Source organism: Piliocolobus tephrosceles, chromosome 1 (assembly GCF_002776525.5).
Source record: "Piliocolobus tephrosceles isolate RC106 chromosome 1, ASM277652v3, whole genome shotgun sequence".
Classification (NCBI taxonomy): Eukaryota; Metazoa; Chordata; class Mammalia; order Primates; family Cercopithecidae; genus Piliocolobus; species Piliocolobus tephrosceles.
Genome location: NC_045434.1, coordinates 196,431,564 through 196,451,132, shown reverse-complemented (window position 1 = coordinate 196,451,132; position 19,569 = coordinate 196,431,564). Strand labels below are relative to the sequence as shown.

The 19,569-nt window shown below is 54.5% G+C and overlaps 1 protein-coding gene across 5 annotated transcripts in view; it reads right to left on the bottom strand.

The window, feature by feature from the left end:
• The window catches only part of UBXN11 (UBX domain protein 11), a 26,802-nt gene extending 7,233 nt beyond the window's left edge, over nt 1-19,569 (bottom strand). For 2 of the 5 annotated variants that reach the window (XM_026455951.2, XM_023219566.2), the window contains exons 1-8: nt 19,457-19,505; nt 14,707-14,812; nt 13,602-13,630; nt 12,838-12,936; nt 8,800-8,900; nt 8,264-8,318; nt 7,754-7,830; nt 5,100-5,226 (exon numbers count right to left, since the gene is read on the bottom strand). In XM_026455951.2, the coding sequence (XP_026311736.2) occupies nt 5,100-5,226; nt 7,754-7,830; nt 8,264-8,318; nt 8,800-8,900; nt 12,838-12,936; nt 13,602-13,630; nt 14,707-14,777 (559 nt within the window). In that variant the 5' untranslated portion in view covers nt 14,778-14,812; nt 19,457-19,505. Of the gene's footprint in view, nt 1-5,099; nt 5,227-7,753; nt 7,831-8,263; nt 8,319-8,799; nt 8,901-12,837; nt 12,937-13,601; nt 13,631-14,706; nt 14,813-19,456 lie in introns of all 5 variants that reach the window. The other 3 variants (XM_023219565.1, XM_023219567.1, XM_023219568.1) reach the window with 3 other exon arrangements.

The following is a 19,569-nucleotide window of genomic DNA, read 5'->3' as shown; positions in this document are numbered from 1 at the left end:
ATCTCATAAGCTGCCTCTCAATACTGGTTCTTGGGAGGCTGCTTACTGGGGTCCCTTTCCTAAGGAGGGTGGCAATGCTGGGAGATCACCTCTGAGGCCTCGTCCAACTTTGAGAGCCCACGAGCGTATTAAAATGAGGAGAAGGGAGGTCAAGTCCAAGCTCTTTGGCTCAACTCCCAAGACCCTTACTTAGCACCCAGCCTCGCCTCAACATGCCCCTCGCCTTGCGCTCTGGTGGGCACTGCAGGGCACTTCCGAGCTCTGTAACCCTGGGCCTCTATGGGCCTCAGCTTCCTCTTCTGTACAATGAGGACAATAAAAGTTGCCACACTTCACAGGGCTGCTGTGAGGCTTGGAGGAAGTGTTTGGCAGATGGTGGCTGCTGTTGTCCCTAGCACCGCCTACTCATCGCTGGGCTCAAGCTGTGCCCACTCACCCCCACCTCCTCCAAGAAGCCTTGCTAGGAGCCCCCCCAACCTGCCTCAAGGCTGCATGCCTAGAGCCCTTGTGCCCACTCCCTTGGCCCTCGTCACAGGCTGCTGCTTTCTGCTTGCTTGTTTGCCTTCCAGCCATGCTGGGTACCCCTTGAGCTCAGGAGCATTGAGCCCTGGGCCTGGCCCAGAGTGACTGGGCCACTAGAAGCACGGCTGGGTCCTGCTGTCTAGCAATGTCTGAGCACCCGTGCTCTGCTAGATCCTGCCAATCATGGCGATGCCCACGCCCAGGGTCCTGCCATCCTCAGGCTCAGACTCAAGTGAAGAAGACAGGGCGGCAAACGGTGACAATGGCATGTGTAAGTTTCACTGTGGGGCTGTGGAGCCCAGAAGAGGGCCAGACCCTGCCATGCTCAGTGGCAAGGTGGCAGCCCCTCACTGCACAAGTGCCCACGGCACCCCGGCAGCTCACGCGGTGCCGCCCTCCATGTGCCTGCCCTTGACCCTCAGGCAGACAGCTGCAACGGGAAGTGGAACCGCTATTACCACACACCTGCAAGCCGAGCCCCACTCTGGGGACTTTACTGCAGTCACTCTGCTCCGCAGAGGAGCCAGTGCAGGAAAGGAGGCCCTGTGGGTCTGGCCACTGCCAGAGCACTCAACCAGCCTGTGGCCTGGCAGGACCTGAACTCAGGTCCCGCACCACCCTGTCCCCACCTCATCCTGTGCAGGTAATTGTCCCAATGTGCTCTGATCATCCAAGCCTGGGCACACGGGCATCACAGTCAATCACATGCAGCTACACACACCCTGCCCATGTGCCAAGCACTGGGACATGCATGACAACAGCTAGGTGACAGTGGCATCCATTCCGTGGCCCTAGAAGCCCATCAGCACGACTGAGGAGGAAATGAACTCAGAGGGGGTCAGCAATCTGCCCATCTGGGGTCCGACCCGACCTGAACCCTGCCTCGGCCAGAGCCCTCCCCAGAGCAGCAGCACAGCCCACACAGGGCAGTCAGTTTGCTGGCAGAGGCTGGATTTGCCCTGAGCTTCAGAGGAGAGGGAAGCAGGCAAGGCGCTCTGTGGGGACAGAGCAGGAGCAAAGGCTGGAGGCAGAAGGGCAGGTGGGGAGGGGTGGCTATGGGGATTCAAGGGCAGGCCCAGGGGCAAGTCATGCAGGCTGCGGAGTCAGAGGGTCTCCAACCCAGACCCAGGAGTGTGGGGCTTGAGAGGAAGGAGGGAGGCGTGCGGGGTGCTGGCAGGGAGAGGTGGAGCCATGGAGGGAGGCAGGGACTGACTGGGGTAGGGGAAGTGGGGATCTCAGAGGGGGATGGGAGGGGGAGGATTCTCAGGGGAACAGGGAAGAAGTGAGGAGCTCAGAGATGCAGAGGGTTGGAGTGGGGGGAGTGAGAACCTCAGAGCTGACCAGAGCTCTCAGCCCCGAGGCCCAACACCTGGCCCCAGTGGCGTGTGACTAGAGCAGGACTGTCCCTTTCATGTCTCCACGGACCCTGAAGCACCTGGCACAGCATCCTCTGTGACGCTGGCAGAGAGGGGGAGAGTGAGCGATCCAGCCTGAGGCCAAGCCCCTTCGTGGCCCCACCAGCCCTCCTCCCTAAGAGTCTCAGGCTCCAGAAAGTTTGATCATCCCCCCCGGCTCGGTACAGACAGCCCTGGCTCACCCTCCACAGGCCTCCACCCCAGCGCCTGCAGGAGCTTCTCCCACAGAGGGAGAGCAGAGCAATCAGCCGAGCATCAGGCCAGCGGGGGCCGAGCTGTGAGCCTGAGGCTCCTGGGCAGGAGCAGGTTGGCACCTGGGGAGAGAGGAATGGGGACGCAGGAGAGAGAGATGTCCCAGGAACAGAAGCTGCTAGCGATGAAAAACGTCATTCATCTGGCAGAAAGCGCCGAATCAAGGCCCCTCCCATGCTGAAAAAATAAAAAAACAAAAGAAGGAAGAGAATGCACGGAGGGGCCACATATGTGGCCAGGGCCTCCAAGATGGAGGGCGGGGTTTTTCACAAGTTATTTTGACTTGAGGCACTCAGTGCACAAACAACCAAACAGGGCAGACTAGGAATCCACAGAGCCAGGTCCAGAAACCGGCCATCTGGAAAGGAGCGAGGAGGTCCCCCCTGGCCAGGAGGAAGGCTGCCCTGCAACAAGATGGCAGGCCTACCTGAAGCCTGTGCCCAGTCTGCCAGGCAGGGTCCAGGGTGCGGCACTTGTCAGCCTCTGGCCTAGACCCAGGATAGACATTTTTAGAGCACCTGCAGCCACCTGATAGGGCCTCACCTCTCACTCATGCCAGGGGTCCCTCGAGAACTCTCCCCACGACACCCCTATGATGTGCAGCATCATAGGGGCCGCACAGCCCCCAGCTTTGCTGTGTCCCAAATGGACTCGGCATCTTTCCCACAGCTGTGCTCCCTCGGGTCATCCCTGACTGCTCCAGTCCTCTCCCTCACGTAAAGACACCAAGGCCACGGATTCTACCTAAATCTCTCTGCCCATCCCTTCTCACCATCCCCACCCTCAAGCTGGGCATCATCTCATCTTCTGCCTCAGTGACCAACTGTCTTCCAGTGGGCTGTCAGCCTTAAGTCTTGCCCCTCTTCTCTGAATAATGAGTCCACAGACTCCTTAAGTGCCTCCCTTTACCCATCTGTGAAATGGAGTAACTCCTGGCCCCTGTCAAGGCTACGAAGATGCTGGCAGGGCACAGTGGCTCACAACTGTAATCCCAGCACTTTGGGAGGCTGAGGCAGGAGGATCACTGGCATCCAGGAGTTCAAGACCAACCTTGGGAACGTAGCGAGACCTTGTCTCTACAAAAAATAAAGAAAATCAGCTGGGTGTGGTGGCACATGCCTGCGGTCCCAGCTACTCAGACAGCTGAGGTGGGAGGATCACTTGAAGCCAGGAGGTTGAGGCTGCAGTGAGCCATGATTGTGCCACTATACTCAGCCTAGGCAAAAGTGAGACCCTGCCTCAAAAAAAAAAAAAAAAAAAAAAAAGAGAGAGAAAGAAAAATAAAGAAAAAAAAGAAAATGCTTTGAAAGCTAGCTGCAAATGGCTGGGCGCGGTGGCTCACGCAGGAAGATCACGAGGTCAGGAGTTCAAAACCAGCCTGATAAACATGGTGAAATGCTGTCTCTACTAAAAATACAAAAATTAGCCGGGCGTGGTGGTGGGTGCCTGTAATCCCAGCTACTCAGGAGGATCGCTTGAACCAAAGAAGCAGAGGTTGCAGTGAGCCAAGATTGTGCCACTGCACTCCAGCCTGGGCAACAGAGCGAGAATCCATCTCAAAAAAAAAAAAGAAAGAAAGCTGCACATGGCACAAAAATGGGAAGTGATGTTTTTTCCAGAACAGGCAGTGAGGGCATTGCACCCTGAGATTTGGGGGGATCCAGCCAGAGCCCAGGCCTAAACAGGAGGCAGGATTCTCATGTTTGGAGTCTGGGTTTTTACCTAGCAGGAAACAGGAAACCAAGAAGGTGCCGTCATCTCCCACATGGGCCTCTTGGAAGCTGTGCTCCTGTGACCACCCCCGCCCTCAGACTTTGGAAACAACAATGGCTGCGAGCGAGGCCAGAGCTAGGCACTCTGCGTTTAACTCATTTGCTCCTGGTAACTCCCAGGGAAGGAAAACACTCCTGTTTTGTTGATGAAGTGAATAGAGGTCACCTGCCCAAGTCACACCAAGGGATAGGAGGTGGGATCAAGTTGAGGACGCAGGCGTGCCTGATTCTAGAGCCTAGAGAATCAACTTTTGGGTGACAATTCCCATTCTTTGAAGAGAATAGACCTGGTTTTCAGAAATGGCCAGTTCTATAGACCCAAATCTGTGGGTCTACAGGAGGGGACTGTGGGAGGAATCCCTCTACATATTAGCAGTCAAGTTAAAAATAAGACATGGTGGGCCAGGCATGGTGGCTCTAGCCTATAATCCCAGCACTTTGGGAGGCCGGCAGATCAAGACGACAGGAGTTAGAGACCAGCCTGGCCAATAGTAGAAACCCCGTCTCTACTAAAAATACAAAAATTAGCTGGGTGTGTTGGCACACACCTATAATCCTAGCTACTCAGGAGGTTGAGGCAGAAGAATTGCTTGAACCCGGGAGGCAGAGGTTGCAATGAGCCAAGATCGTGACACTGCACTCCAGTCTGGGTGACAGAGCAAGACTCCATCTCAAAAAAAAAAAAAAAAAGACATAGTGCGGGCCCACAGAACCAGGTGGGTTCCAAGGGCCATAAGTGAACCTGGAGAGGGAGGCCAAGCCTGAGAATTTGGGAGCAGCTTCCGGAACAGAAGGATTGTTTTTTAAACAGCAACAGCTTCTAGATTGGTGGCATTTTGTAGACTATGTAACCAGAGGCAAATGAGGCCTTGCTACCTCTTGTATCTCTCGGTCTCTGACAGATGAGCAAGAGGGAGCAGAGGGGGGACCGGGGAGAAGCGGGCCAGCAGGTTAAGTGGTCAGTGGTGGAGGCCGAGGCCACTCCCGCATTGTGTCAGGGGCAAGGTGTGGGCTCTCAGGGCGACTCAGGTCAGGGGCCCAGGTATGAATGAGATGAGCCTCTGGGGAGCTGCCGGCCAGCAGCAAACTGTTGGAGAATTCCTTTTGAAGAGGGCCTGGGGCAGACACCCTGCTCTACCTGGCTTCCAGAACTTCTTGGCTGTCATCCAGTCCCTCTCGCCATCCTCTGAGACTGTCTTGCTCTCTGAGTCCTCCTGGTCCATGGGCTCGCCCACCCACTGCAGGCCATAGTCACTGAGGAACCGCTGTGGGAAAGAAGGGGGAGACGCAGGGGCACCGTCAGCTCAGCCCCGTCCCAGGGAAAGAGCGTCGTCCCAAAGCCCAGCCTCAGTCTGTAGGCGATGGGGCCCCCAGAGCTGACCCGACAGACGGATGAGTGGGGGGATCTTGCCACTTCCTGGCTGTGACCTTGGAAAGCTGCTTCAGCCCCTAGAGCCTGAGACGACTCCTCTAATAAAATGGAGATGACAGTTCCTGCCACCTAAGCTTGTGAGGAGGGCTCAAGTAAGCTCACTCCCGCCAGTGCCCGGCCCACGTGAGGGCTCGGTAAGGTCGGCCTCCTTGCTGCAGGAACCATGTGGCCTGGCCCAAGTGTGAGGAGGAGGCAGGGCTGAGGGATGTGAACCATGTGCCAGCCTCCCTAGGGCTTGGCCGCATGTCCCCTCTGCCACAGGAAACTTCTGGACTGTCTGCACATCCACACCCCCACTTCTTTTCTCAAGCCACTCTAACCTGGCTCCATCGCCATACCGCTCTGAAACTGCTCAAGGTGCTGCCCCCACCAACCTACCCGCTGCCAAGCGCACGGGCACGTTTCTGTCTTTATCTTTCACCATCTGCTAGTTTTCCTCCCATCTCCTGGGCCGTTCCTTTCCAGTTGCCTTCACCATTTCCCCTTCCCATCCAACACCAACTCGTGAGGGCCCAGCTCCATCCACACGCTCTCCCAAACATATACAACAGAACCCAAATTTGTATTTATGCAGATTTCAGCCGAGCTCCAGACTCACATTTCCAGCCGTCTACACTTGGATGTCTAACGGTCATGGCTCCCGCCTCCCCTTCAGACCTCTCCCCGCGCCAGCTTTTCCTGTCTCTGGAAATGGCAGCCCCTCCCCCTGGGAATCCTCTGTGGCCCATTCCTCCAGGATGACCCACAAGGCCTGTGGTGTCCCCTCCACTGCAGCCTGGAACCCATCTGCTGGGCTCCATCTGCTGCCACCACCCTAGTTCAAGCCGCCACCATCTTTCTCCTGGACAATCCGGGGCGGCGCCTGCCTCCCCGTCCTCTCCTCACCCGCACCACCCACCCCCACATAGCAGGGTGGTCTTTTTGTCACGCCACCTCTCAAACTGAAGCCTTCCAATGGCTTCCCATGTTTTCAGGACAGGATCCAGTTAGCACCACGGGCGGCTCCAATGTGATGAGGCCCCTACGACCTCTTCTCTCTTCCCGTTCTTCTCCTTCCTCCACACAGCCACCGACCACAAGCCAAGTTACGTGGTGGGAAGTGGCACCTTTCCCCTCTAAACCTGGATCCTCTTACCCCCATCCCCTCCTCATTCACCAGACATCATGCCCAATGTCACTCCCGCAGGTGGTCCCCCAACTTGCCTCTGTGGTGTCACCCATGTCATCAAGTCGCAGCACTCTCTGTACTTGTGTACCTGTGTATTCATTTGTTCCCCTCCCCACAGACTGGCAGCCTCATGCAGGCAGGGACCATGTCTGTCTTGGTCATGCTCTGCCCCAGGCCTGCCCCAGGCAGATCCTCCAGATGAGGCTGTTAAATGAACGATGTGGTAACTGTGTGGCTGAGATGCCTGCAAGGGCAGTCATGCCCCTGCCCCAAGCCTCTGGCGCAGCCCTCACCGCCTGTGGCTACTGCTCGGGGACAACCCCAGGTATGAACAGCCTGGAAAGGGAAGGGCTCTCAGCTGCACCTGGAGGTTTGCTGCCAAGGTTTTAAATTAGATTGGGACTTTGGAATCCAATTCTGTGTGGAGAGGGAGAGAGGCTGAATCCCAGGAAGAACTTCTGGCAGGGCCCATGCGTGCCTGGGACCCTTCCCTGTGCCTGGTGTCCCTCTAGCTCCCTTGCTGTTTGAATGGCTATGTGAGTGGGGGAAAGAAAGGTGACTGGGGTCACTGAGTCCCCAGTGAGCAGAAGTCACAGCCAGAGGCAGCAAATAGCTTCACCAATTCAGTGCTAGGTCCTGGGTGCACAGTGACAAACAGGAGGAAACTGCTTCCTCCTTCGTGGAGTTCAGAATCCCACAAGGGAAGAGAGATGAGGCACTGAGAAAGCATGGGATGGAAAACCCACCTAGGAGGCCCGGGGGATATGACTGAGGCCAGTGGAACAGCACCGCCCAACGCCCTGAGTTGGGAAGCAGCTCCATGTGGTCAAAGACCCGGAGGAAGGGCCTCATGGCTGGAGGGGAGAGTGGTTCAAGATAACATGAAGAGGCACGCAGAGGCCGTGGCAAGGACTGTGCAATTCAGTCCAGTGGGAGCCATGAGGTCTGCTAAGCAGGGGAGAGGCACGTTCAGAGGGCCCAAAAGCAGGAGTGTGCCCCAACCCCAGACACCTCCCTGGCTCTTTAAATTCTGGGCCAGTCCTGGGTAGGGAAATGCAGGGCAGGGTCCCTGGCTGGGATGTGATGAGGAGACGCCCAGAGAGGTGGGCTCGGACCGAGTTCCTGAGGAGCATGCCATGCAGAGCTGGGGACTGCTGGCTGCCTGCATCCCCTGGGGCCCCACCTCTCTCACCTCCATCTCCCTGACCTGCCGCTGCAGCTGCACACACAACGTCTCCAGTTCCTCCTGCCGCTGCAGGGTTGCCTCAGCTTCAGGGAAAGACAGGGACAGGCTTCAGCTGCTCCAGCAAGACACTGCCAGGTCACCTCTGCCCTGAGGGTCATCTGGAGAAGCTGTTCTGGGGATCCCCCAAGAACTGCCTCTTGGCTCCCCACCTCTCTGGCCTCTCCCCTGACCCTGTGGCTGTGCCTTGATGGGCTCTAGGAGGCTGCCACTCCGCTGAGAGCCTCCTGTCCTGCACACTTCAGATGGGACTCAGTCCCATGCAGGAGGGCACGGAGTGACTCCAGCACTGTCCTGGACACGTTGCAGCCCCTCTGTGGGCTCAGTTGTCCAGACCCCACCAAGCAGTCAGCTTGATGCTCTTCATGCCAGAAGGCCACTGTCCAAGCTTCCAGGAGCCCCAGGCTCAGGGGAGGTGCCTGACTGGGGGCGCAGGTCAGCCCTCCAAGAACCTCCTACCTGAGTGTGGCTGGAGGGTCTGCACCAGGTCCTCCAGGGCTGCTATCTTCCGATCCTGTAGCATAAGACACAAGGTGAGCACAGGGCCTGTGGTTCCCAGAGCCCTGCCCAGATGGGAAGCTCCAGAGCTTTGCCTACGTTGAACGCTGGGGAACAGCAAGCCCTGGCCCCCCTTTGGCAGGGTCACTTCTCCTGGACCTCAGATAACCCTCGCAGTTCCTCTGAGGTGAGGAGAGGCACGGCCCACACCTGAGGACCCCCGCATCTGAGGGTGCCGCGCTCTGCTCAGCAGTCCACTGTGTCACCCAGTCCAGGGTCTACTGGGTCTTGCTCAGCTGAGGGGAAGAACCCCCAGCCTCTCGGCTCAGGTCACAGGGACCTAGATCAGGCCCAGGCCACACCTGGTCCTCAAACTGGGCAGGTCAGTCGGGGAGATGGTTCTAGAATCACCCGCCCTAGTCCAACTCCTGGCCTCCCCAGCCCAGTCTCTCCACCTCTCAGACTGGCCCCTGGCCCTCTCCCACCTGGGGCCCCACCTTGGACAGGATCTCATCAGTCTGGGCCTTCACCTGCTGCTCCAGGTCCCACAACTTCCTCGTCATGGAGGCCATCAGCTCCGAGTCATGGGATGCAGGGACTGCCAAGCACATAGAGTCTTTAGAGCCCAAGACCTAGAGCTGAGGATGAACTGTCAGGGTGGAGGGAGGAGGACAGGGGGCCCAGGAATGGAAATGATGGTACTGACAGCAGCTCCCACTGGCATTACAGGAACTATTCTAAACACTTCATGTAGATCAACCCCTGTAATCCTTGAAACACACCCAGGAGGTAAATGAACTGTTTAGGAAAGTGAGACACAGAAGGATCGAGTAATTTGTCCAACATACACAAGGACGTGGTGTAACATATGGGCCACATCACCTTGAAGCATTGCCAAAACTTTCACCCTCAATCTAATCAAACCTCCAAATCTAGTGTCCAGTGGTAGGCAAAACGGCAGATAGAGGAGTGAGGCAAATACCCCACGGGCAAACTGCCAGATAAAGTCAGAATGCAGGGCGTTGTAGAAAACAGTAGCCAGGGCCAGGCACGCGGTGGCTCATGCCTATAATCCCAGCACTTTGGGAGGCCGAGGCGGGAGAATCACCGGAGGTCAAGAGTTCAAGACCAGCCTGACCAACGTGGAGAAACCCCGTCTCTACTAAAAAGTACAAAATTAGCCGGGCGCGGTGGCTCAAGCCTGTAATCCCAGCACTTTGGGAGGCCGAGACGGGCGGATCACGAGGTCAGGAGATCGAGACCATCCTGGCTAACACGGTGAAACCCCGTCTCTACTAAAAATACAAAAAAAAACTAGCCGGGCGAAGTGGCGGGCGCCTGTAGTCCCAGCTACTCCGGAGGCTGAGGCAGGAGAATGGCGTAAACCCGGGAGGCGGAGCTTGCAGTGAGCTGAGATCTGGCCACTGCACTCCAGTCCGGGCGACAGAGCAAGACTCCGTCTCAAAAAAAAAAAAAAAAAAAAAAAAAGTACAAAATTAGCCGGGCATGGTGACACATGCCTTGTAATCCCAGCTACTCGGGAGGCTGAGGCAGGAGAATCACTTGAACCTGGGAGGTGGAGGTTGCAGTGAGCCGAGATCACACCATTGCATTCCAGCCTGGGCAACAAGAGCAAAACTGCCTCAAAAAAAAAAAAAAAAGAAAAAGAAAACAGTAGCCAGGACTCTTCAAAATGTCCATGTCACTTTTAATCTTTGTGTTTTTTTAAGAGATGGAGTCTTGCTCTGTTGCCCAGGCTGCAGTGCAGTGGTACAATCATAGCTCACTGCAGCCTCGAACTCCTGGGCTTGAGCAATCCTCACACCTCAGCCTCCCAAGCAGCTGGGACTATAACTGCACACCATCACACCTGACCAATTTTTTAAAATTATTTTTTCTAGAGAGAGGGTCTTGCTGGGTTGTCCAGGCGGGTCTCAAATCCTGGTTTTAAATGATCCTCTCGCCTTGGCCTCCCAAACTGCTGGGATTGCAGGTCTGAGCCACTTCACTCAGCCTTTTTTTTTTTTTTTTGCAACAGGGTCTTGTTCTGTTGCCCGGACTGGAGTGCAGTGGTGCAATCACAGCTCACTGCAGCCTCGGCCTCCTGGACTCAAGTAATCCTCCCAAGTCAGCCTCCTGAGTAGCTGGGACTGCAGGCATGTGCGACCACACTCAGGAACATAATTGTTGAATCTAGATGGAGAACGTATGGTATTCGCTATATTATTATTTCAACTTTCCTGTATGCTTAAAATATTCTCAAAATAAAAAGTTTTACATCTGTGTAGTATGGGAAATAAAAGTTTTTATTAAAAAAGTATGAGAATGGGCCGGGCGCAGTGGCTCAAGCCTGTAATCCCAGCACTTTGGGAGGCCGAGACGGGCGGATCACGAGGTCAGGAGTTCGAGACCATCCTGGCTAACATGGTGAAATCCCGTCTCTACTAAAAAATACAAAAAGCTAGCCAGACGAGGTGGCTGGCGCCTGTAGTCCCAGCTACTCGGGAGGCTGAGGCAGGAGAATGGTGTAAACCCGGGAGGTGGAGCTTGCAGTGAGCTGAGATCCGGCCACTGTACTCCAGCCCAGGCGACAGAGCGAGACTCCGTCTCAAAAAAAAAAAAAAAAGTATGAGAATGGGCCGGGTGCAGTGGCTCATGGCTGTAATTCCAGCACTTTGGGAGGCCGAGGCAGGTGGATCACTTGAAGTCAGAAGTCCAAAACCAGCCTGGCCAACATGGTGAAACTCTGTCTCTACTAAAAATACAAAAATCAGCCGGGCGTGGTGGCAGACGCCTGTCATCCCAGTTACTTGAGAATCACTTGAACCAAGGAGGCGGAGGTTGTAGTGAGCCAAGATCGCACCACTGCACTCCAGCCTGGGTAAGAGTGAGAGACTCTGTCTCAAAAAAAAAGTTCGAGACCAGCCTGGGCAACATAGCAAAACCCTGTCTCTACTAAAAATACAAAAATTAGCCATGCATGGTCAGACATGGTGGTGTGTGCCTATAGTCCTGGCTACTTGAGAGGCTGAAGTGGGAGGACTGCTTGAGCCTGGCAGGTCGAGGCTGCAGTTAAGTACTAATTTGCACCACTGCACTCCAGCCTGGGCAACAGAGCAAGACGGTCTCAAAAACAAACAAACAAAAAAAAAAAAACAGAGGGAAAAAAGGAGGTGGTAATGATAGCTAAGAGGCAGAGCCTAGAAGCAGAGGGCAATGGGAGGGCAGCAGCTTGGTGCCTAAGAGCTTGGTGGAGGTCCTGAGAAGGAAGGAGCAGTGGACAGTATAGGACGCTGCTGGCTAAGAAGTAAAATAAGACAGGCAAGTCCTCATCTACCTTGGTAGGGACAGATACTGACTGGGAGTGGGAGAGGAGGGGATGACAGGGGAAAGCAGGGAGAGGACACCTGGAGCTTTTTCAAAGAGAGAACCTGGTTGCCATGGTTACTACTGAAAGTGACCTGGCTGGGTACAGTGGCTCATGCCTGTAATCCCAGCACTTTGGGAGGCTGAGGCAGGAGGACTGATTGTGCCTGGGAGGCTGAGGTTGCAGTGAGCTGTGATTACACCACTGCACTCCAGCCTGGATGACAGAGCAAAACCCTGTCTCAAAAAAAATTAAATAAAAAAGAAAGTTGACCCTAGTCAGGGTATAGGAGATCCTGGCTTTGTGATGAATTGGCTGCGGGACCTTAGGCCAGGCTCTTCCTGTCTCTTTTTCCACCTCAATCCCCTCTGCCGGTAAAATGGAGGGGGCCTGGTGGAGGATCATCAGGCCCTTCCCTGCGGCTGGCCTTCTGATGGGCAGCCACCACACTGAGCACCCCATGTGACAAGCACTGGCCAGGGGCCTTCCACCGAGGAGCATCTCATCGAATCCTCCCAACACGCTGCCCTTGCTGTTCCCATGCCCACTTCACAGAGGAGGCCCCAAGAGACAGAGATGCAGCAAAGTTGCTTGCTCAAGATACTACAGCTAGTGAGCTAGTAGAAAGTTCTAACCTCATCCCCAGGTCCCGCCCAGCACTCTGCACAGCTCATCCCTGCCTGCCCATGTCTCCCCTTTTCTCGGACTTGCTAAATCCCCTCTCTGGGCAGTCACCCTGATCAGCCCCATCCCACTTTAGGTGCCTCCATGAGCTCAGCATTGCCACAGCCCTCTGCCAAGCTAAGTGGACTGTCTAGGCAACTTTGCGCCTTGCCAGAGCCCTGCAGAAGCAGGAGGCTGAGCTCTACCCTCAGGCTCTTCATCCCTCTCTGACCCTGAATCCTGAGCCCACTGATATCACACCTGGTAACTACAGCCACAGCCTGGCCTGGGGCTGGGGCTGGGGCTGGGCCAGGCCTCCTGAGCTAAGGGTGGGGCTTGTGTGGCTTTACGCAAAGCCAGGGCCCTGCCACCATCAGGCAGGAGTGGGAGCAGCTTCCTCAGACCAAACAGGCGAGAGGAAGGGCCATGCCTCCCCAGGCCTTGCTCTTTCTCTGGGGCCCCCTCCTGCAGCCAGGACCCAGACCCTTCGGGCCTCTGCTCTCACCTTGCCGACTCACAGGGGCACCTATGCCGCCATGGCAGGAAGGGACTGAGATCTTTTCTTCTGAGCCACGCCCATCACTCAACATGTCCACTTCATCTTCTGCAGACAGGGATGCCTAGGTCACTGCTCTGGGGCCGAGGCCCAGAGGAAACTCACGCCCTGGGCCCTGGCCAGTGTGACGCAGCCTATGCAGTGTGCCCCAGGGAGTTTGAGGAGAGAGAATTCACAAGGCTGGGGAGCAAGGACCCAACCAGAATGGGGCTGTTCTTGTAGTTCTTCCAGTTCTGCTCCCAGAGGGACCTGCATGGCCAATGCCATGGTGGGGTGTTGGGGGGTGGGGATCCAAAGGCCTGAGCTACAGGAGTCAGGGTGGCAATGTGTGCACAGACCTCGTGGGAGAAAAGGCTGTCATGCTGGAGGAGGCTGGAGGGGGAAGGCGGGCTGGGATCCCGATCCCTGGGCTGGGTCATCTCTTGGCCCCCACGTGGTTTCTAGGCACACACTGGCCAGTCCCACGGTGGGTCAAGGGGTTCAAATGTGAGTGGCAACATCTGTGCCAAGGGTATGGGGCCTCCTAATCTGAGAGCTTCCAGGAGGGAAGCCCAGCCCTCAGGGAGCACAGCGTGGGAGTTACAGATAACACAATGTAGGCTGCTGCTCCAGCTGACAAGGGCCTTCGTCGTGTGATTTCTCTCCATTGGCCCAACTGTAGGAGGTGCAAGCACATGAGAGGCGAAGAGGGCAGGAGGGCGGGGCACACTTACCATCCCCATAGATGCGGATTCCTCGCCTCCTGGGAACCCAGGCAGGAAGAAGGAAGAAATATAAGTTAGGGCCCCTGGAATGATACCAGGGATAAGGCTCTGGGCACCGGACTTCAGTCAAAGCTCAAAGAGATGGAAGCGGGGCCTCTACCTCCTGAGGACTTCCAGCCCCAAATCCCAGCCCCAGCCTGGGGTGAGACAAGGGACAGGCTTCAGCATGACTCACTTTGCCCCGTGGAGAAGGATGGCGAAGGGGTGAAGAGCAGAGTCTGAGGTGGGAAAACTACAAGGCTTGCAAAGCCCACGAGTTCAGCCCCAGCTCTGCTCTGCAAAGGCTGTGAGGCCTGTTGCTTAACCTCTCTGAATCTTCTAGGCCTTAGAATGACTCAAAGTGGGGCCAGGTGCAGTGGCTCACACCTAGAGTGCTGGTAATCCCAGCACTTTGGGAGGCCAAGGCGGGCAGATCACGAGATCAGGAGATCGAGACCATCCTGGCTAACACAGTGAGACTTGTCTCTACTAAAAATACAAAAAATTAGCCAGGCGTTGTGGCACACGCCTGTAGTCCCAGCTACTGAGGCTAAAGTAGGAGAATCGCTTGAACCTGGGAGGCAAAGGATGCAGTGAGCCGAGATCGTGCCACTGCAATCCACAGCCTGGGCAACAGAGCGAGACTTGCTCTCAAAAAAAAAAGACTCAAAGTGGTATTCCGAAAAGCAAGAAGGAAGAGAGGTAAAAAAATGTTTTGAAAACGTGAAAGTGCTAGACAGATGTAAAAGATTCCCTTTATTGAGAACCCCAAACAGGGCCTGGCCCAGGATAGGTCCATACACCATCTGTGTTTGCAGAATTAATCAATGAACAGTAAATGAACAGATGGGATGCCAAGCCACTCCTCCAGGGCCCGTACCTTATTAAAAGCACAACCCAGTTTATGCTCAGATCCAAAGCTGGGCACCCCAGAAGAAGGTATAAAGAAAAAGACAGTGGTCAGAGAAGGCTATGTGGCCCTTATTTGTATTCCCCAAAACACTAGGAGTCATTGTCCTCTGGCCATGGAAAATGGAAGGCAGGGACAGAAAGACCCCTAAGGCTGGCTCCTTACCCAGGATTCACAGGCTCCGAGGGCAGGGGCACTTTCCGGGTCTTGCTAAGGGAGGCCAAAGGTGAGCTCATAGTTCTACTTCTAGAATCCAGCTGTCAGGAACTCCCTAGAGGAATGCAGGAAGTCAGCCCTTGGGGACAGAGGGGACGGACTCAGGGCTCCAATCCCAGGGGGTAGACTGAAGTTTCCACTTCCCTGGCTACTCTTCCTAATGGGAAGCACTGTCTAGGCAGCAGTACCTTTTGCTGCTTCCACTGTCCCCACAGAGGTTTCTGGAAGTTTCTGTTACCTGCCTGCTCCTCTGGGTATATGGCTTTCTGCTCTGAACTGTGAGACCTTTGGCCTGGTGGTTCTTGGTAAAGGACTGTGAGGGTGGATGGGATGCAGAAATGAGTTAGAAGCCTGGAACTTTCCCAGACTTAGAGCCTGAAAATGCTACCACCCAGGAGGCTGTCGGTCCATCAGCCAGCTGGGTGACACAAAGCCCAAGTGTCTCCTTCCCTTCCACCAGAAACCCGGTGCCACTACCAACATCTCAGAGCCCGAGAGGGCAACCCACAGGCAGGATTCAATCAAGACACAGGCTATGTGGGCCGGGCTCGGTGACTCACGCCTGTAATCCCAGCACTTTGGGAGGCCGAGGTGGGTGGATTGCCTGAGGTCAGTGGTTTGAGACCAGCCTGTCCAACATGGTGAAATCCTGTCTCTACTAAAAATACAAAAATTAGCTGGGCGTGGTGGCGTGCACCTGTAGTCCCAGCTACTTGGGAGGCTGAGGCACGAGAATCGCTTGAACCCAGGAGGTGGGGAGGTTGCAATGAGACGAGACTGCGCCATTGCACTCCAACCCGGGCAACAAGAGCGAAGCTCCATCTCAAAAAAAAAAAAAGACACAGTCCATGTGACGCCAAGGTTAAGATGCCAGGTTTTGCCACTCACTGGAGTTAACCCATCCTCAGTCTCTTTTAGTATAAAATGGGGGTAGTAATAGTACTGGCACAGGCAGTGTTCTGAGCAGATTCAGAGATAACAGAGAAGGTCTAGCCCCGCGCCAAGCTCAAAGGAAGCACTGAAAAATGTGAGTTGGGGCTGCTGTTGCTTTTGCTGTTGCTGCCACAGGAGGCACTCATACATGTTAGTTTCCTTTCATTCCCTCTTCCTTCTGGAAAAAGGAGTGCACCTGAGGGACATAATCGAAGGCTACTACTCTATTCAGTAAATGACCTCAGGTGATCCACCCGCCTCGGCCTCGGGGGCCTCCCAAAATGCTGGGATTACAGGCATGAGCCACCGCACCTGGCCTGGATCAAATTTTTTAGGACAAATCCAAGCAAGCTCCACTTTGACAATGTCTGGTTCTGGCCTCAACCCTACTTCTGAAGCCAGTCAGCAAGGGAATCCATGCTGCCTGCAGGCAGCCTCCAATGCCTTCACTGCAGAGTTTGAGAATCATGCCCTGCCCCTTCCTTGGAAGGAGCCCTCCTCAAGGATCAGGCCCAGAGTTTCTTCACCCCCACCCTGCCCCAGCCGTTGCCCTGTCTGGGCGGCCTCATGGATTGTATGGCCAAATCTGAGAGCCCCTCATGGCCCCCTTCATTAGTTCCCATGTGCTCCAGAGAGATCTTCTTAAAACATAAAGCAGGCCGGGAGTGGTGGCTCATGCCTATAATTCCAGCATTTCTCACCCAAGGAAAAAAATTCAAAATTCTGGCCAGGCGTGGTGGCTCACGCCTGTAATCCCAGCACTTTGGGAGGCGGAGGAGGGTGGATCACCTGAGGTCAGGAGTTCAAGACCAGCCTGACCAACATGGCGAAACCCCATCTCTACTAAAAATACAAAAATTAGCCGGGCATGGTGGGGGACACCTGTAATCCTGGCTACTCGGGAGGCTGAGGCAGGAGACTCGCTTGAACCCAGGAGGTGAAGGTTGCAGTGAGCAGAGATTGCGCCATTGCACTCCAGCCTGGGTGACAGAGCAAGACTCCATCTCAAAAAAAAATTCATAATTCCTTGATATAGGTGACCTGGTCCCTGCTTATGTCTCCTGACCTCATCTCCCATCTTGCCGCCTCCCACACTTGAGCCACCTGAACTGCTAGCAATATCTCAAATGCACATGTATCCCCCCTGCCTCAACCTCAACCCCCCCACTTCCAGAATGGTCTCCCCACCCCTACCTGCACCCTTCCCTTGGCCAGCTAACTCTTTTTCCCCTTCAGTTTGTTTTTCACTTATATTTTAGCTTTTTATTTGAAAGTTATTATAGATTCGCAGGAAATTAGGAAAATAGTACAGAAAGATCCTTTGTATCCTTTACCCAGCTCCCCTCAACACATTTTTTTGTTTTGTTTTTTGAGATGGAGTCTCGCTCTGTCACCCAGGCTGGAGTGTAGTGGCGCGATCTCAGCTCACTGCAACCTCTGCCTCCCGGGTCCAAGTGATTCTCCTGCCTCAGTCTCCCAAGTAGCTGGGATTACAGGTGTATGCCACCACACCCAGCTAATTTTGTATTTTTAGTAGAGACAGGGTTTCACTATGTTGGCCAGGCTGGTCTCAAACGCCTGACCTCATGAATCCACACACCTTGGCCTCCCAAAGTGCTGGGATTACAGGCGTGAGCCACTGTGCCCGGCCAATAGTTAGATTTTATATAACTACAGTATGATATTAAAATCAGGAATTGACATTTTTTCTACAGTTTGTACGTATAGTTCTATGCTGTTTGATCACATGGGTAGATTAAATCACATAGGTCATGTTACATGGGTAACTACCACTGCAATCAAAATACAGAACTATTCTAGCCCCACCAAGATCTCCCTCGTGGCCCTCTTTATAGTCACACCAATCCTGCACCCCTCCCCCAGCCCTAACCACTGGCAACCAGTACGTTATTTTCCATCTCTAATTTTCTTTTTATTTTCGTTCCTTTTTTCTTTTTTTTGAGACAGAGTTTTGCTCTTGTTGCCCAGGCTGGTGTGCAATGGCGCGATCTCGGCTCACTGCAACCTCTGCCTCCCAGGTTCAAGCAATTCTCCTACCTCAGCCTCCCAAAGTGCTAGGATTACCGGCGTGAGCCACCGCGCCCAGCCCATCTCTATGTTACTTCAAAAAAGTTACATAAATGGAATTATACAGTATGCAACCTTTTTCATAAAACAGCTTTGAGATATAATTCACATATTTCACCTTATTACAGTGTAAATTTAAGTTTTTTAGTATATTCACAGAGCTGTACTACCATCACCACAATTTTAGAACATTTTCATCAGCCTAAAAAGACCTTGTGGCCGGGCGCGGTGGCTCAAGCCTGTAATCCCAGCACTTTGGGAGGCCGAGACGGGCGGATCACGAGGTCAGGAGATCGAGACCATCCTGGCTAACACAGAGAAACCCCGTCTCTACTAAAAAATACAAAACACTAGCCGGGCGAATTGGCGGGTGCCTGTAGTCCCAGCTACTCGGGAGGCTGAGGCAGGAGAATGGCGTGAACCCGGGAGGCGGAGCTTGCAGTGAGCTGAGATCCGGCCACTGCACTCCAGCCTGGGCGACAGAGCGAGACTCCATCTCAAAAAAAAAAAAAAAAAGACCTTGTACCCTCTAGCAGTCACCCGCCACTTACTCTCCAGCCCCCACCCCTTTTCCCAGCCAGTCTTAGGCAACCACAAATCTACTTTCTGTTCTATAGACTTGCCCATACTGCACATTTCATATAAATGGAATATATACTAAAATATACTAAAAACGATTGAAATTTACACTTTAAAGGAGTGAAGTATGTAGTACGTGAATTATATCTCAATAAAGCTGTCATGGGGGAAAAACAAAAGACAAAAAACTCCTAAACCAAATCCAACATCTTCGTCAAACTCACTTCCTCCCCTTTCCCCTTCTTAATGGGACCCCATCACCCAACCACAGCATTTTTCTCTCCTTCCTTCCCTCATACGCCATCTTTCCTCTTACACCAAACACTGCAGGTCAAACTGTCTCACATATAGCTGCCCCTTTCCATGCCCATTGTCAGCCATCCTAGTGGGACTCACTGCCCATTCTGGGAGCTGTCATGTGGCCCCCAACTGACTTCCCTACTTCCAGTGTCACTCCAGTCCAATCCAACACATTTTCCCCAGGTTAATCTTCTCCCAGATTACAGGGGACCCTGAGGGCAAAGGCTGCATTTCCCCTTCCGTTTGGGGGGACTCCTGAGGGCAGGGGCTTGTCTCTTCCTCCTTCAGATTAAGGAGCCCTGAGGACAGAGTCGTCTACCTCCTTCACTTTGGGGCTTCCAAGGGCAGGACTGTGACTACCCCTCAGGCCAAAAGCTCCTTAACGCAGGGTTGTCACCCACTTCAGATCTGGCTCTGAGAACAAAGCTGTGTACCATGCCTCTACATCTCTGGGACCAAACTCAGTACTGTGGTTGACTCACAACATTCTTCTTCACACCTCCTCGGCCTAGCCGTCATTCCCAGGGCCCAGAGCTCTGGCGGGGACACGGTCCAGCCCGCTGCCAGCCGTCACTCCCTAATGCCCCCAGGACGCGTTTAGGGAGAGACATCTATCACGACCTAACCCAGCCCTGGAAGCCGTGTCGCCTCCTTCCCCCTCTACGAGTAGTCATGGTAAGCAGGGTCCCGAACCCCTCCTGTGGGAGCCGCGGAGCTCGCAGGCCCATGGGGCTCTAGGGACTCGGGCTCCAGTCTGCGAGAGGACTCCAGGGGCAGAAAAGTCTTGGACCAGACTCACCACGCACGGCCGCTAGCCGTCCCGCGGCGCCGCCATCTTGTTGTCACGCGGTTTCCTAGGCGACCAGGACCCGTGCACTTCTCATTGGCTAGTTTGAGGGAGGCCTGAGCAAC